The sequence below is a fragment of the Cynocephalus volans genome, chromosome 7 (genome assembly GCF_027409185.1).
Source record: "Cynocephalus volans isolate mCynVol1 chromosome 7, mCynVol1.pri, whole genome shotgun sequence".
Classification (NCBI taxonomy): Eukaryota; Metazoa; Chordata; class Mammalia; order Dermoptera; family Cynocephalidae; genus Cynocephalus; species Cynocephalus volans.
The window spans coordinates 152,456,646-152,474,609 of record NC_084466.1 but is presented as its reverse complement, the minus strand read 5'-3'; the positions used below and the strand labels follow the sequence as shown (position 1 = coordinate 152,474,609).

The following is a 17,964-nucleotide window of genomic DNA, read 5'->3' as shown; positions in this document are numbered from 1 at the left end:
TTTTTTGGGGGGGGGAGGTGGGGTAGGGGGGTGGCTGGCTGTTACAGGGATCTGAACCCTTGACCTTGGTGTTACAAGGCCATGCTCTAACCACCTCAGCTACGTGGCCAGCCTTCTCCTTCAGTTTTTTTATACAGATGGTCCCCGACCATTTGACTTACAAATTTTCAGCTTTACAATAGTGTAAAAGCAATATGCATTCAGTAGAAACTACTTTGAACACCCATACAACATTCCGTTTTTCACTTTCAGTACAGTATTTAGTAAATTACATGGGCTATTCAACACTTTATTATAAAATAAGCTTTGTGTTAGATGATTTTGCCCAATTGTAGGTTAATGTAAGTGCTCTGAGCACCTTTAAGGTAGGTTAGGCTAAGCTGTGATATTCAGTAGGTTAGGTGTATCAAATGCATTATCAACTTTTGATATTTTTGATTTAAGATGAGTTTATTGGGAGGTAACCCCATCATAAGTACAGGAGCATCTGTACAAAGTAGTAGTCAGATTAGATTTAAAGCAAACAGACAAACATCTTTTAACTCTGAAATTCTTACAGTGCTAACATTCAGAGGTATCAGATACAATATTTTCCTTGATGTCTTCATTAGAATTTTAAGATACTAAGCGTAACCCAGAATTGAGAACACAGGTATAAACTGAATGGGACAGTGGAAAGCTTATTAATTGTTTTAGACTAAAGTAGATAAAGTTAGGATTTTGGAGATTATTATGACTGACAGTTACAATCATAGGAATGACTAGAATCTTAAACACCTATGTGTAACTATGTCATCACTCTTAAATGAATCTCTTTAACGCCCCATGTCTTCTCACTTATTCTCTTCAAAAGTTTATTGAGGGGCCGAGCCCGTGGCGCACTTGGTAGAGTGCTGCGCTGGCAGCGCGGCGACGCTCCCGCCGCGGGTTCAGATCCTATATAGGACTGACCGGTGCACTCACTGGGTGAGTGCCGGTCACGAAAAAACGACAAAAAAAAAAAAAAAAAGTTTATTGAGGACCAGTACAATTTATGAAATTTAAGATCCCCCTATAAAAGGTTCTCAAAATAAGATGCAGAATATATTACTGCTTTTGTATAAAATTTGCCTCAGTTCAGAAAGTCTGTGTTATTTTATCAATTTAATTTTTGTAGGAAGTGAACTGTCAGTTTATGAAAGATTTTCAGCCACTTAAGACTAAAATGCTAAATTGAGTTCATTCTGCAATACATAATTTCTTTTGCTGTTCTTTGTTTATAGCTGGAACAGATGGTGATCAAAATGGACTTGATCACCCATCTGTTGAAGTTTCCCTGGATGAAAACTCAGGAATGTTAGTAGACGGGTTTGAAAGGACCTTTGATGGGAAGCTCAAGTGTCGGTACTGCAACTATGCCAGCAAAGGAACAGCACGGCTTATTGAACATATTAGAATCCACACAGGTAATGGAGAAGCAGCTGGAGGAGGCATTTTTTTGTGGGTAGGAGCAGGGCCAAGGAGGGCAGGTTGGTCTGTCATTTAAATAGTCCCAATGGTTCAAAAAGGACGGCTGATATAAGGTTTGAAAATGAGGAAGTTACTCCATTTTAATAAAGCAACAGAATAGCAACATACAAACAGGTCAGAAGTGAGGCCCTTTGTAGAGCTGCTCCTTCCTGACCCATTTTCCTTCTTGATCCAAATAATCTCTCAACATCTATCTGCTTCTTGTGTTGGGGAGGTTAAGGCTAAAGGCGGTATGAAGTGATAAAATGTTTTTATCTTTATCCTCCCTAGTATGTTTCAGTTGCAGAAGGAGAAAAAGTTTCTATACAGGTGCAGACTGTACTGCTAAACCCAGGTCTCATCATAGTCATCCTTTCTTGTGAAAAACCTAAACTGCACCAGGCCTCTGCCCAGGACCAGGTCAGGTGTCCTCCCTGTGTGCTCTGTGCCATCTTGTGCTCATTCATCACATCATTGTGGTGGCCTGAAAGCCTCCTGAAGACAGAGATTGTGAGGAAACTATCTTTGTACCCCAGAGCCCTGCAGAGCATCTGGCACATAGTGGGTACTTAATACTTGTTAGATGAAACTCCAAATCTCATGTTCCAAATGTTTGTTTTACATTTTTGGGCAGTCTTCAACTAACAGTGTTAACTAAAATTGTTCCTCTGGCAACTGAAGAGTAGGAAGGTGGAGGAAAAGTGCTGGCAATTTTGAAGGGACACTTAGCATAACTCATACTTGGTCTAGGAAGCAGATTTCGATTTTGAGCTTTCTGTCTCATATAAGGACTTTAAAAAGAAGTGTTTTTTGTAATTTTTTTCCTGAGGAAAGGGTATGCATATGTGCATACGTGTACTTATATGTATGAATAAGTGTTTATGTGTAGATGTACATATGAACATATAACTCTGAAACATACTTCTAATAAAATCATTATTGTGGAAGGAATTACTAAGATATTAGTGTCAGTTGCACCATTTCTTCTTTCCCCAAATACCAGTTGAAGTCATAACATAACGATTTTTATACTATATTGGCTAATAGAATATAAATGCATATTTCAGATTGTTGCTGATGAGTTCTTAAGCATTATTTCTGTTTGTGGGTTTCTTTACAAATTTTAACCCCTTACAGAAATGTGAATTTCTTTTTTTTTTTTTTTTTTTCTAATAAAGATGACCGTAAGGGGATCTTAACCCTTGGCTTGGTGTTGTCAGCACCACGCTCACACAGTGAGCCAACCGGCCATCCCTATGTGGGATCCGAACCCGTGGCCCTGGTGCTGTCAGCACCACACTCTCCCGAGTGAGCCACGGGCCGGCCTCCAGAAATGTGAATTTCTGAAAAGCATTTTATTTTTTATCAATTCCCAAATCCAGTGAATAGACAAACATGAAACTTTCCATAAATGAGCTAATCTTGCAGTTTCTCCCCCATCTTTCTTTTTAAACAGGTGAGAAACCTCATAGATGTCACTTATGTCCATTTGCATCTGCTTATGAGCGTCATCTGGAGGCCCATATGCGTTCCCATACTGGAGAAAAACCATACAAATGTGAATTATGTTCCTTCCGCTGCAGTGATCGAAGTAACCTCTCCCATCATCGAAGGCGCAAGCATAAAATGGTACCAATTAAAGGTACTAGGTCTTCCTTAAGCAGCAAGAAAATGTGGGGCGTTTTACAGAAGAAAACAAGCAATCTGGGGTATAGCAGAAGAGCACTAATCAACTTAAGTCCACCTTCCATGGTGGTTCAGAAACCAGACTACCTTAATGATTTTACTCATGAAATCCCAAATATCCAAACTGACTCCTATGAAAGTATGGCAAAAACCACACCAACTGGTGGCTTACCAAGGGACCCCCAAGAACTGATGGTTGACAATCCATTAAATCAGCTCTCAACTCTAGCAGGACAGTTGTCCAGTTTGCCACCTGAAAACCAAAACCCCACCTCCCCTGATGTAGTTCCCTGCCCCGACGAAAAGCCTTTCATGATTCAGCAGCCCTCTGCACAGGCCGTGGTTTCTTCCGTGTCAGCAAGTATTCCTCAGAGCTCCTCTCCCACAAGCCCTGAACCTCGGCCATCACATAGTCAAAGGAACTATAGTCCTGTGGCAGGTCCAAGCAGTGAACCAAGTGCCCACACAAGTACTCCTAGCATAGGAAACAGCCAGCCCAGCACTCCAGCCCCAACACTGCCGGTCCAGGATCCCCAGCTTCTGCACCACTGCCAGCACTGTGATATGTACTTTGCAGACAATATCCTTTACACTATTCATATGGGATGTCATGGGTATGAAAATCCTTTTCAGTGTAATATATGTGGATGCAAATGTAAAAACAAATATGATTTTGCCTGTCATTTTGCAAGAGGGCAGCATAACCAACACTGATTGAAAACAATCATATCATTTTGTTTTACTTGGTTTTGACCTTTTTTTTTTTTTGGTCATCCCTAATAAGGTATCTGCTAATTTAAAGTTTACACGTTATACTTAATAGAATATAGATTTGACAGTGGAAACAAAAATTTCCCTTTCTATTTTTTTCATAAAAATCTGGTCAGGGTCATTTATGTATTAGAAAGTTAGACACATTGGTGTTCCTTTTTTCTTTTTAGACAGTTGAGAATTATAGTGCAATCATAATCTTATAAGTGTGCATTTAAATTTCCCACATTAATGGTCCATAAAAACTTCAAGGCTTACCATACTCTTGATATTTCAATATATACCTTGCAACTAGATGTAATTTCTGCCATATTTCAAAATGGTAGAATAAATTATTTTGTTACAAAATCTGTTACAACTTATTTCAGTGTTTAGTAGAGAAATTGCCTTTGAAATTGCTCTTAATTGAAATACTATTTAGTTCACATATCTTAAGTTGTATCAGTTTCATTTCACTTATAATAGTAAAGCTATTTCAGTGTAGTAAGTCTTTCTTTTTTCCACAAGGGAAAATGTAAAACAGTTGATTATTTTAAAATTAAACTTATAAAAATGTGAGGTGAAAGTTCTGAAAAGAAATGAAACTCAAGACTTTAAATTGAAAACTGTATTTAATATTTAAGATACCTGTTCATTCAATTCTAGTTTAAGCACGTCAATTTTCCATTGGATTTTTATTATACTCTGTTTATTTTTAAAAACTACAGGTAAATACACTAGAGTGCTAGATGCCCTTTTTCTTTTCATTTTCAATCTTGTTTAAATCCTTCATTCTGATATTAGCGTTGGGTGCAGTTGGTAACTATCATGAGAATCTATTCTTATTACTTTGATGACCAAAGAGGTACAATGGAAGTCATCCATCTTGTTATTAAAATGCAGTCTTTCAAAAAAATCTCTGAAGTTTCCTTTTTCTGCCTTCCATTTATTGCCCATAATTTCCAAGAAGAGGTGGGTATAGAAACACAGAAAAAATGTGATAGTGAGGTATATTTGTAAAAATGAAAACATGTATCCAAAGTGGATTCTGGTCTCCTCTTTAGAATTGGCCGTTTAAAATATTTTCTGTCAATTCAAGTTGTAATTCTTATTTGCAGTTTTACCAATCTTCATGTTACAGTGACAAAACTATATGGAGACTGTGACTGAATCATCGCCTTAGTAGGAAAGGATAAAACGGTGTGAAAATGGATATTAAATACCTTTAAAGATGATATTTAAATTGTTCATAAAAGTAAAACTTGTTAAATAAATCTAGAGTAATTCATTTTGTATAGGAGGTTATTGTTTTTATATTATGTAATAATTAGCTTACTCTGAAGAGAGCTTGCTCAGACAATAAAATATATTGTTATTAACTGTTGGTTTCTGTGTACTTCGCAAAAACTTTATTTTTAATTTGATTCATATCTTAAAAGTGCTCCTAATTGGTTCTATAAAGAGAATATCCTAACTATTAAGCATCTATTAACCAAAAAGAATCCCTACTCTTGTAGTAAATAAAAGGAAAGTATTGATGGTATATGCCCATAGAAACCCCAAGTGCCAAGTTAATGCATCCTCTGCCCTCCCTTCCAGATGCTCGAAAGCCATTAAAATGAGTTCTTGTGGTTTAGTATCCAATCTAAGCTAATCTCAACGGCATTGTTTATAAAGAGCAGCATCAAGGACATTTCTCCAAACTGGAACTCTGTACCTTGTCAGATCTTGTGAACCTAAAATTCTACAATTCTGTTTCACTCTTGCTTAAGTCACTGCTCAGATCAGTTTTAGTGCAGCACTTTCCTCCAAATGTATAACTTTGCTCTAGTATTTAATCAATTGCCAGAAAGAAACAGGTTGTCATTTGGAAGCTTTTGTGATGATTTTTTTCTTCCATTTTATTTGAATAAAAGCAATACCCCTAAATAGAAAATGAAAATTTTCATTAAACAAAGAGGAAGAAAAACTCTTGTTAAAACCAGCTTATTAACGACATATTCTGGGCCAAATAATGACAGATACATTTTTTAAAAACTACTAAAGATAGATATTTTGAAGGTGCATTTTAATTTAAAGATACTTTTCATAATTACAAATTAGAATGTAAATTTTAATTTTCCTATGACTTAAAAAGCACAATTGGTATTCCAAAGGTGTTGATGTTTAAAAGCTACAATTATTCTAAATGCACTAAAATTTTTGAAGCAAATCTATTTTAGAAACTTCTTTGGTATTGTATTTTTTAATAGATTTAGACTTTACTTAAATTTCCTGTGAGTTAAATTCTGTATTTGGAAAGATTTTAGTTTCTTCCCTTATGTATTCAATATGTTTCTCTCATTTTATTTTCAATCAAATATTTTATAGAAATGAGTTGTCGGGAAAAGTTTAACATGCACTATTTATAGTATTTTGCCCTAACAGGCAATGTTATGAAACTAAATTTATTTTTGTTCAGTGAACATAAGTTTAGATTTTTAAAGTTGGTAGATAATTTATCTCCACTAATATTTTTTTAAGAAACTGTGAAGAGATTAACAGGGAATAATTTTATTTCAGATTTTACTAATGTAGTATGTAGCTACAATTTCTTGAAATTCAAGTAAAGGCTTGACTTTTACTTTGAAAAAATTCCATTAGGTATTTCCAGCGCTATTTCATTTTAGAAATAAGTGTTAGCCATTCATCTGCAGAATTGTTTGACAAAGGGAATATAACTTAAAAAATATTCAGAAATAAACTTCATTTTAAGTTCTACAAAAATATTTATCAAATAAATGCGTTATTACAAATAAAAAAAAAAATTCCCTGCTAAAGACTTTTTCATTAGTCTTAGAGGGTGTATGCTTTCTAGAACTTGTTTTGGTTAATATGTACTTTGATGTAAAGAACATATTTTGTATGCAAAACAAAACTTTCATTATGGTTGTAAAATACACTATGCTGTTTAGAAAGCAATTTAATGCTGAAATAACTATAGAATGTAGTTCATATTGTGAATGAAGCTTTGCTTTTGTAATATATGAATAAAAAATAACACTTTCTAACGACCTCGATTTTTCTTCTTTGAAGATCAAATTTTTTAGTAATTTTCCAGGATATAAAATGTTAAGTAAATAGATAGATTTTATGGCTAACACTGGTTTGAATTTCTAGTATGCCTTACCCATGAGAAGATCTGTCACATGTTAAAAACAGAAACAGCTTCATAGATCTACAACTTGTCTCCCTCCAAGTTTCTTCTCTTTATTCAAGATCCATTTACTGTGACTCCTATCCCTCAAGAACCCTGAAGGTTCTGGCACATAAATAAGGAGGGCTGCCTCTGTGTTTAATTATCCATGTCACATGTGACAAGTGACTGAAGTAATTTGTTATGACAAATGGATCTTTTAGAATGAGCTGATTTTTTCTTATTTTCTTTTTTTTAAAGAATGGTCTTTGGCAATTGACATTATTGGCCTAGAAAACATCCAGTAATACAGACCTTTTATGTAGTTTGCAAAAGTTTGCCAAAATCAGACATTTGATTGGAAATTCAGAAATTTTAATGCTGCTTTGAAAAATACTTCTGTACAATGTTATCTTTCTCATAAAGAAAAAAAGAAATGACATCTGATATGTCAGTGGTTTGTTGAAAGCACAAATAGTTTTTGTTTCCTTGTTTTATGTCCTCCAAAAACTCTGCTTTGAGCTTGTTAAGTTCTTCTGCAAGTAGCTTCAAGTTGTAAGGAAGAACTTGTTCATCTAAAATAAAAAGATATCCTCAAATTACCTGTATAAATTAAATCTGGGCAGTCTAGTGACATCAAGAAATTAATTGATTACTTCAGACAAACCAATCAGATTCTTTTATAAATAGTCACAACTGAGTGTAATATATAGATAAAAGGTCACATTAGTGACAAACCTGAAAGGGATTTTTTTGTTGTTGACAAGTTGAGTAGAGCCAAGATGGCTGACTTATTATCTTATTGAACTAATGGGCAGAAAGACAAAAAAGAAAAAACTGAAAATAACAATTTGGTTTTGAAACTGTTATCTAGAACGACCGGAGACCGTCCAGTGTAATTTCTATAATGATGGAAATGTTCTCTATCTGCTCTATTCAATAGAGAATAGAGTTCTACAGTAGCCACTAGCTATATGTGGGTAGTGTTACTGAGAAACTGAATTTTTATTTTTTGTTATTGAGATATAAATCACATAACCATATAACTTACTCATTTAAACGGTACAATACAGTGGTTTTCAGTATATTCACAGTTACGTGGAACTATCACCACAGTCAATTCTAGCACATTATCATCTCAAAAACAAACCTGTACCTGTCATTCTCCTACCTACTTCCCTTATCCCCACCTCTAATCCCTAAGCAACTGCTAATCTTTCTGTCTCAAAATTTCTCTGTTCTGGACATTTCATATGACTGGAATTCACTTTGCATCACATTTTCAAGGCTCTTCCATGTTGTAGCATGTATTAGTACTTCATTCCTTTTACAGCTGAGTAATATTCCATTGTATGGATAATACCTCATTTTGTTTATCCATTTGTCAGCTGATGGACATCTGAGTTGTTGCTACCTTTTGGCTATTATGAATAATGCTGCTATAAACATTTGTGTACAAGTTTTTGTGTGAACATATGCCTTCATTTCTGTGGGTATGTACCTAAGAGTAGAATTACTGGGTTACATGGTAACTCTACATTTGAATGATTGGTAGGCATTTTTCCAAAGCAGCTGCACCACTTCACATTCCCACCAGCAGTGTACGAAGGTTCTGATTTCTCCAGAGCCTCAACAACACCTGGACTTTTCAATTCTAGCCATCCTAGTGGGTGTGAAGTGGTACCTCATTATGGTTTTGATTCCTTATTATCCTGATGACTAATGACAAGTGGGTTTTCATGTGATTATTGGCCATTTGTATATCTTTCTTGGAAAAATATCTATTCTGACCTTTGCCCATTTTAAAAATTGGGTTATTTGTGTTTATTATTAAGTAGTAGAAGTTCTTTATATATTTTGGATACAAGTCCCTTTTGAGACATGTTTGCAAATATTTTCTCCCATCTGTGGGTTGGTTGTCTTTTTACTTTCTTGATGGTATTGAAGATTTAATTTTACTTAAGCACATATCTAGAAATTAGTACCACCTCATCTCACCAAAAATATATATATTATATATATTTTTTTTTTTCAATGGATGGGAAATGAGTCAAGAGTGATTTTCTATTTCCCCTCCCCCCCTTCATTTTATAGACATAACAGAAGAAAGGCAAGTGGTTGAGACAGAACTCCTGGAACTATTTTTGTTTTTATTCTAATTATGCTGCCATTTCTGTTCCAGTCCTCTTTTCAAACTTTGGATTGTAACCCATTAGTGAGTGGCAACCAGTGTTTTTCTAAAATGAAATCATATAGAACATAGTAAAGTTCATTGAACAGGTGAGGGTGTTTTGTGAAACTTGTTTTCACACATGAGTTTGTGCACTGGGTTATACACTGGGTTACAACATAAAATCTGCTTATGGATCGTGGTTAATAAAAAAAATTGAAAAACATAATATGGTTAGTATATTGTTTCCTTTGCCAATGTTCTTAGCTTTTGTAAAAGTAATAAGAAATGTTGGTGATGCAGGGGAGCATAACAGCACAGGCTGGAGTCAGACTTAACTCTGAACCCCAGGTTGCCCAAGTATCTAGTAGCATTGAGTAGCTCTTCAGCTTTGGTAGTGTAGCTATCAAATTCTTTGATCCTCTGTGAACCTCCATTTCTCCATCTGTAAAATTACATCTACTTGTAGGATTGTTAAGATTAGAAACAATATTTATAAAGCTCTCAACATAAAAGGTGCTCAAGGAATGTTAGCTGCTATTTTTTTTAATCAAAATTTAAATATAGCAATGAGTTCCATACTCAAAACCTAAGGAATTATTTTATACAACTATAATTACCACATATTTTACTTATTATATAAATTCAGATTTACAATTCACTGACCTTGTTCAAACTCTACGCTAATCTTACACCTGGGCTCTGACTATCTCTCCCCCCACGGCCTCTTTGCTATTGTAGAATATTCCAAACAACTTTGTTCTTCGCACTTGATGTGTCCACTGCCTGGAATGATCCTTTAGATATCTGTATAGCTTGCTCCTTCCCTTCACATTTCTGCTTAAATGTCATCTCTGAGAAGTCTTCCTGATTACCCTTTAAAAAATAAATCTTATCACTCTACACCGTCTTATCCTACTTTATATTTCTTCAGAGTACTGGCATATATTCACACAATTATTTTTTGGTCTGTCTCCTCACTAGAATGTTCTGCTTCCCGCTGATTCCCCAGCATCTAGAATAAGTCCTTGTACAGAGTAGCCACTCAGTAAAAATTTATTGGATGGATGAATACCCAGTTGCAGAGATAAGATTTTTAGTTATATTTAACCAAATTGCATACTTAAACTGAAAACATGATGTAAGCTTTTAAGGATGAAAATTAATCAACTACTGAGTGTCAGGGGAACAACAGTAGCTACAGAAAGTGAATATCATACCTATTAAACAGCACGTAAATGACCCAGCATACCTTTTGCTTCCTTCATCGTCTGAGACACAATTCTTCGCAGTGTCTGATCAGCTTTATGAAGAATGTTAGTTGAACAAATAATTCTGTCTGTTTCCTATGTAATATAGACACCGTTATTGGAAGAATTATATAGTTTTATAAAAGAAATGGCTAAAGTGTAGGTGACATGTACTGGAAGGGACTAAAAGAAAAGTGGCTTTTCTGTTTGTTATTCTACCCTAGGAGAGGGTCCACATGAATTACATCCAGTTGTAAACTGAGTTCCATCTAGGCAATGGTATGCTGGTGAATGTCTAATAACTGGCTCTGCAGAAAAAAACAAAACAAAACATCCCCAAAGCTATCTGTAGTGTTTGCCAATTTCTCTGACATAAACACTCCCATCCTTGCCCATTTCAAAAGCTACCAACATGACATAAAGGGCTCCAACATTTGTGAAAATTTAACAATCAGCTCTAGCCAGCTGGCCCAAGCTGCCAGCAGTGCATCACTGCATCCAGGTATCAGTAGCAGGATGCTGGTGAGATGCCAAGCCAATGACAAAGCATCTTTTGCTTTTGCTCACATTTTATACCCAGTTCAAATTGTCCTATGAAAAGTTGTTCGTTCTTACTTACACTAAATCTGAACTGGAAGACTTACCTTCTGTTCCATATTGTCTTCAACATATTTTACTGGATTTTCCAAAGCAATAAGCAATAGGTCAGTCACCTCCAGGCTACTGAGAAAGAGGGACAAAATACAGTAAGTTCTTATATCAAGTTTCTTTGTGTTTTAGTCCGTTTTGTGTTGCTATAACAGAAATACCTGAGACTGGGTAATTTATAAAGAACAGAGGTTTTCTTGTCTTATGATTCTGGGACAGTTGCATCTGGCACAGGCCTCAGGCTGCTTCTACTCATGGCAGGAAATGGCAGGCAGCGGGAGGGTACAAGCAGATCACATGGCAAGAGGAAGCAAGAAAGAGAGAGGAGGTGCCAGGGTTTTTAAGCAATGAGCTCTCGAGCTCTCGCGGGAACTAATAGAGCGAGAACTCACTCATTAATCCTCCCTCCCCCAGGGAGAGCATTAATCCATTCATGAGGGATCCACTCCCATGACTCAATCAGTTTCCAACACTGCCACATTGGAGATCAAACTTCCACATGAGTTTTGGAGGGGACAACACATCCAAACTCCATCACTCTGTTTTTAAAGAACTTTTATTTATGATTGCTAAATTAAATTCCAGAGAAATAATTCTGCTTTAATCCAAGATCCTTAACAAAAGGAACAAACCTGAAGATTTGGAAGCTACCTTCTACTTGCAAAATCCAAATGTAGTAGCTGAAAACAAATTATAAGCCAAAAAAACCCACTCATTAAAAAATATTAATTTCCTAAGACTCAGATCAATAAGCTTTGAAAAGTCATTCTCTTTCCCTATTCAGTGCTGAACTGTAGTCTGCCAGAACTCTATTTTATTCCCTAAAGAAAGATGTTCAGTCTTGACTTTCTAGCTCCTGCTTATTTACTGGATATAGATTAGCAAAGTTCCTCACTGATAAAGGGTCCACATCTTTAGGTCTACCTAAATGGATTGAGGTAGAATCCATTCATTCATTTAACAAATATTTATTGAGCACCTTCTTATATGAAAAATACTGTACAACTACATACATGAAACTATGTGCTAAGCTGGGGGAGACGGATAGCGAGACCCCTACCCTCTCCAGCCTGATTATGTTAATGAAGAGAGACAGATAAAAAAGTTGACTAAACAAGCAAAAAATAATTTCGGACAGCGATAAGTAGATAAGGGAATGAAGACAAAGTGGTAGTGATAAGAGAGTGACTGGGTAGCTCAACTAACATTCTTCATTTCAATTAGGATGGTCAGTGAAGGCAGTTAAGTGTACATATGTGAGAAGGGCAGTGGGGACAACAAATTCTGGCCCTGAGGCCAGAACAAGCTTCTTGTGTTAATAAAACTGAGAAGTCCAGTTTGGCTGAAAAGTAGCAAAGAGAGAGAGTGGTAGGATATGAGGTTGGAGAGTTAATCAGGGTTAGAACACATCAGTTATGGAAACGACTTTGAATTTCACTCAGAGTACAAGGGGTAGTACTGCAAAATTTTCAGTCAGTGAGCTCAAAAAGTTAAATCTCAATCTCAAGATGATCTTTCTTACATTGAAAAGAGCCCAGGTTCTGGAGTGAGTGAGATTGCACCAAGTCCAAATCCTGGCACTACCACTTACTACCTGGGTATGTTACTTTACTTACTGGGGCCTCAGTTACCCATCTATAAAATGGGGATAATAGTCTCTACCTTTAAAGAGTTGTTGTGAGGACTGAATGAGACTATACATACAAAGTGTGTTTATAACATGCTCACTACAAAGTATGTGCTCAATAGCTGTTGCTACTATTATTATTCCACAGAAGCCTAAGGGAAGTACATTTATCGGTTCATCTTTCAACTTCTAATACTGGGCCACCAGACTTCACAGAACCCCTTCATGGTTACACTGTGACTATTTTGAATATGGGCATAGGTGACAAGGTTCTTAAGACCTGAGACAAAACTACAGATTATACAGTAAGGGCTGGGAGTGACACTGGAGAAGCTCACACTCTCTTTGCTTCTATCAAGGACTGGGTCTCACAGGTCTCAAAGCAGTGATAATAACCTTATGCGCTCTCATGGGCTATCTTAGTGCTGCAACCAGCCATTCACTTCCAAAGGAAACATTTTTTTTTTTTTTTTAAATTAAAGTCCGAACCCGTGGCCTGGGTGTTATCAACACCACGCTCTCCCGAGTGAGCCACAGGCCGGCCCCAAAGGAAACAATTTTAAATACTCCAGAAAGAGTAGCAATCAACTGATTACGGGCGCCTGCTCAAAGTTTCAGGATATCATGACAAGTTAACATTAGAAACCTCACCAATAACTTATCTCATAAATGGCATAAACAGTAGTCATCTAATTCTAATTTTTTTTTAATTATGTTCCTTTTATAATATGCATGGAGGGCCGAGCCCGTGGCACACTCGGGAGAGTGCGGCGCTGGGAGCGCGGCGACGCTCCCGCCGCGGGTTCGGATCCTATATAGGGATCCTATATAGGAATGGCTGGTGCACTCACTGGCTGAGTATCGGTCATGAAAAAGACAATAATAATAATAATAATAATAATATGCATGGAACTGTATCCTGGGAACTAAACATTTTGAGGAATGAGTTTTAAAAATTAGCCTTTTAAGAACTGATGATTCCCTATGGACAACAGGCAGGAACTAAGGAAATGTGGGCAATATATCTCTAAAACTGCACTGTCCAATACAATAGCACTAACCATGTGAGGCTATTTAAGTTTAAGTTAATTAAAATAAAATTGAATAAAGAATTCAGGCCATCAGTTGCACTAGCTACATTGAAGTACTCCACAGTTACATGTGGCTAGCGGCTACCATATCGACAGTGCAAATCCACTTCCCTCATTAGTGAAATTTCTACTAGAAATGTGCTGCTCTAGAACTCTCAAGACATATATCACAAAGGAAAAAGCATTAGGTGCCATAGCCCACACGCCTCACAAATGCACAAGCAGTTTAACTATAGCAATCTCTGAGGCAAATTAGGATTCGGTACCAGTTCTGCTCTTTCACAGATTTCTTTCTATAAGAAAAAAACCAGGCAGGCCGGCCCATGGCTAACTCAGGAGAGTGCGGTGCTGATAACACCAAGGCCATGGGTTCGGATCCTATATAGGGATGGCCGGTTCACTCACTGGCTGAGTGTGGTGCTGACAATACCAAGCCAAGGGTTGAGATCCCCTTACCGGTCATCTTTCAAAAAAAAAAAATAAATAAAACAAAACAAAACAAAAACAAAAAAACAGGCAATCTATTTAGAGTATGCTATTGTAGCAAGAGTACAAAGATGTGTTCCACTCTGAATTCCCTGCTCCGACCTCTGGGAGACAGAGCAGACATCTGCAAACAAACGAGTTCAAATGCAGCTGTCATTTAAAAGCTCAGTGACTCTGGACAAATTAAACTTTCTCGATTCAGTTTCCTCTTGCACACAATGTGGAAAATAACAATATCTGTCCAAGGCCTGTGTGAGGATTAACCAAGCCAATACAGGTAAAGCATTTAGCATTGTGCCTGGCACAGGGGAGCACCCAAGGAAGGATGGCTTTGAGTAGGATACCTGGTCTCTGAAGAACATGCTGGACTCTGAATTGTGAGGCTGTTTTGTTCCCAAGCATTTTTCTCAGGGTTGGGCTTTTCTATCCTTTTTCCCATGAGGTAGATGGTCTCATCAGGCAGTGCTTGTGGTCTCTGGCCATTCCTCTGTAAACAGGTCTCAAGAGGACAATCTAAAAAAATCTGGCAAAAGCCTAATGAATCTGAAAACAGTTTAAAACCATAAAATTACTGGTGTACTATTTTTCCAAAATATGAAATAAATATATATTAGACAAATTATGCCAACTGCAGTAGGAAGAACTTCATTTGCAATTCTGAACACCTAGCTTTTAAAATTAAGCAAATCCATATAAACCTCCTAATCCAATTAAATTCTCACTGAAGACAACAGTGATTTTGATATGTGAATAAATGTATCCATGAGTAAGAAAAAAAAGTTTTAATTACATTTCCGAGCCAGTTGGTAGACTTCATATCTCATACTTTGATAATAAAAGTTGTCATCTAAAACCAATAACAAAGGTCTAGAAGCAGCAGTTTTTGTTAAGAGGTAGCAAGACTGGGCCTCATGAGCTGCAGGAAATATCAGATCTTGATCCTTTAAGCAGGTTGTAAAACTTTCCCACATGGCTTCAGTCCTGTTGGGTGGGGCAGACATTTGACACCCATTAATGACAGCCATCAAGAAGTATTCCAGGTACTTCAGCAGCTCCTGTCGAAGCAACTTCCAACAGGATGGCTACAAAAGACAAAAAAATTGCTATTTACATTAGGCCAATAGGGTGGTCATCTGGCCTCACTGCCACCCTGCCCCACAAGAAAATTTCAGTTCACAATACAGAACCATTTGGAGTTCTCTAACATACCTCATTTCTCATGCCTCCATGCCATTGTATATACCATTGCCTTTGCCTGGAAACCCCCTACTTAATGATGCTAATGCTGTGTGATGCCTTCTCAGATTCAACCATGCAGAAGGCAGCTCAGCCCCTCTTGCCCATCAAGATACCCTGGTCTGTACATTTTATGTCTCCATTCTAGCAGGCCTTGTACTGTTTAGGCATTTGTACATCTCTACTGCCTGTTAGATCACTAGTCCACTATATACTCAGTCTTCAGCAGAGGATCTGGCATCTAATAGGTGCTCCAGAAACATGGATTAAATGGATGAATGACTGAATAAATGAAAGAATGAAAAGCTGATACCATCCAGGAGAAAGGAGGAGCCAAAATCAATATCCTGCCAAAATAAAATAATCTGGCTAAGATATAACAATGCTGGTTTGTCATTGAAATGAGAATGGTATGGACAGCAAGAAGGTCAAATGAAAGGTCCCTGGGTCAAGATTAAAAGACCCCAAGCTAACAACTGGGTTGGTATAGGTTGTGGAAAGATAGAGGAAGCAGATGAAGAAAATAAACAGCTTGAGAATACTGAGTAATCTTGTGTTGGTCAAGGGCTGTGGCAAGTACTGATGTACTCATGAAGTCAAGGCTGGAGAGAAATCAAGAGGACAGGATGTCGAGGTCCTTCTCTTGCCTGTCTATGCCTTTCCACATCACTGAGTTTACACAACACACAACAAATACACCTGTTAAAACCACTAAAAAGGAAACACGTATCATTTCCTAAAAGATGAGATATTCTAGTCATGCTGACCAGATTGAGTCCCACGGCCTTTGTCTGTAAGGAAAGACAAATTTGGGGGAGTAGAAAAAATATAATAAAAGTGAGGGAAAAGCCAGCAATACGACAATCCCTATCAAGAAGTTTCAGCTTTCTCTGGAGTGGTGAAAATACTCTTAACCAAGTAAATTTTGTGCTGCCCTTATAATGCATTTACCTCACAATTTACCAAGAGGAAATAGATAAACTTTGCTGGAGAGGTCCAGAATTTATCCATACAAATGTACTGTATTTTTGCATATATACTTATAGAGTGGAGTCACATCATATTTGCATTTGATTTATGTGAATTCATCTGTGCTCAGGCACTAAACAACAAAAATAACAATTTAAAGATTTCAGAATGTTTTGAAGGGTATTTGCCCTAGAGTGAGCATGAGATAGGAGACATGAATATACTCTTCCCCCAGTGGTCTCTGATTCCATATGCTTCTCCAAGAGGGTCCATCTCATTGTGCTGAGTGTGGGCTGAAGGCTTAAAGAGAAGTATGTACTTGGAAGGTACAAGTTGGTCCCTAAATACAAGCCCATTACTTCTTCTAGTGATCAACTAAGGAACAGCCATCTTTTCAATGCTGACAGAGGCAGATTTACCCGGAAATGAATGAAGATGAAGCTTCAGAGGCCAGGCCCTTTATTCGTACAGCTTCCTTCTATCATTCTGGGAGGGATCCTAGCAATTTTGTTATTTATAATTTGTGTTTTCTTAAAGAGGGGTCCCCAAATTGAATAAATTTCGAGTGCCACAAAGATTGGATCCGCTCGTGGCTCGATGTTAAACTGGCTACGCTGGAATTTTTTAAAGAGATTCTTTCCCTGTCCTCAGAAAATACTTCCAAGGGATTTTCAAGAGTTTATTTGACTAAAGGGTTTCCGCCTTGCACACTGACTTCAGAACCTAACCCTGTCTTAAGACATGTATAGAATACACAATACCTATACGCACCAAATATACAAAACACCTCTGCAGTGCATCATTCTAAAACGGTTGTTTTGTAACTATTTTATGATATGTTTCTACGGCCAACTCTCGCTCACTGCAATGTGTTGACCCAGCCCCACCGTTCTCGAACGGCTGCCTCTCCCTGCTGTCAGGGCTTCACCTCCCACACCAGGCATACAGTGTACTTAGTATACAGTGGGCGCTCAACACAAACAATCAGCACAGCACACAACCGCGTGGCCCGGAGCTGCCTGCCCCCCGCACTGCGCCCACGGCTAGGCCCCGCCCCCTCTGCACTGACCGTTCGCTCGCTCGCCCCGTCCAGGAACGCGTCGGGCATGACGTCATCATATGCGACCACGCCGACGGCCCAGCCCCGCTGCTGTCGCAGCCGGTGGCGGAGGGCGCGCGCCAAGGTCGATTTTCCAGCTGCCGGCAGGCCGCAGAGGACGCAGAGTCCTCGCTTTTGCGGCCCCTCGCTGCCGGTTCCTGTGGCGTCCTCGGCGGCCTTCATGTCACTCAGGGAGCCCGAAATTGACTGGGAACGTTGGTGCAGGCCGCCGTCCGCCAGCCGCGCACGCGCAGCGTCTCCCACGGCTGTGCGGCGCTGCCCGGTGCCG

At 37.9% G+C, this 17,964-nt stretch overlaps 2 protein-coding genes across 4 annotated transcripts in view; one reads left to right on the top strand and one right to left on the bottom strand.

The window, feature by feature from the left end:
- Positions 1-4,248, top strand: part of IKZF5 (IKAROS family zinc finger 5) — a 14,394-nt gene extending 10,146 nt beyond the window's left edge. For both annotated transcript variants that reach the window (XM_063103005.1, XM_063103006.1), the window contains exons 4-5: positions 1,263-1,445; positions 2,945-4,248. In XM_063103005.1, coding sequence (XP_062959075.1) covers positions 1,263-1,445; positions 2,945-3,888 — 1,127 coding nt within the window. In that variant the 3' untranslated portion in view covers positions 3,889-4,248. The remainder of the gene's footprint in view (positions 1-1,262; positions 1,446-2,944) is intronic.
- PSTK (phosphoseryl-tRNA kinase) lies at positions 828-17,964 on the bottom strand. Of its 2 annotated transcripts, none has more exons than XM_063103009.1 (6): positions 17,646-17,964; positions 15,162-15,453; positions 14,716-14,914; positions 11,164-11,242; positions 10,522-10,615; positions 828-962 (listed from the first exon to the last, which is right to left on the bottom strand). In XM_063103009.1, exons 1-6 carry the CDS (start codon positions 17,856-17,858, stop codon positions 937-939), a joined length of 903 nt encoding a protein of 300 aa, XP_062959079.1. In that variant the 5' UTR covers positions 17,859-17,964; the 3' UTR covers positions 828-936. The 2 variants fall into 2 exon arrangements, with proteins under 2 accessions (XP_062959079.1, XP_062959078.1); XM_063103008.1 differs by lacking the exon at positions 828-962 and adding an exon at positions 7,475-7,674 and having other exon boundaries at positions 11,164-11,239.

Excerpts from the sequence above, each read along its gene's own strand:
- PSTK (XM_063103008.1), bottom strand. The coding sequence starts at position 17,858 with ATGAAGGCCGCCGAGGACGCCACAGGAACCGGCAGCGAGGGGCCGCAA. Across the intron at positions 15,454-17,645 it reads ACGGGGCGAGCGAGCGAACG|CCATCCTGTTGGAAGTTGCT; the intron begins GTCAGTGCAGAG and ends TGTCTTTTGTAG. Across the intron at positions 14,915-15,161 it reads CTACCAACTGGCTCGGAAAT|ATTCATTAGGCTTTTGCCAG; the intron begins GTAATTAAAACT and ends AACTGTTTTCAG.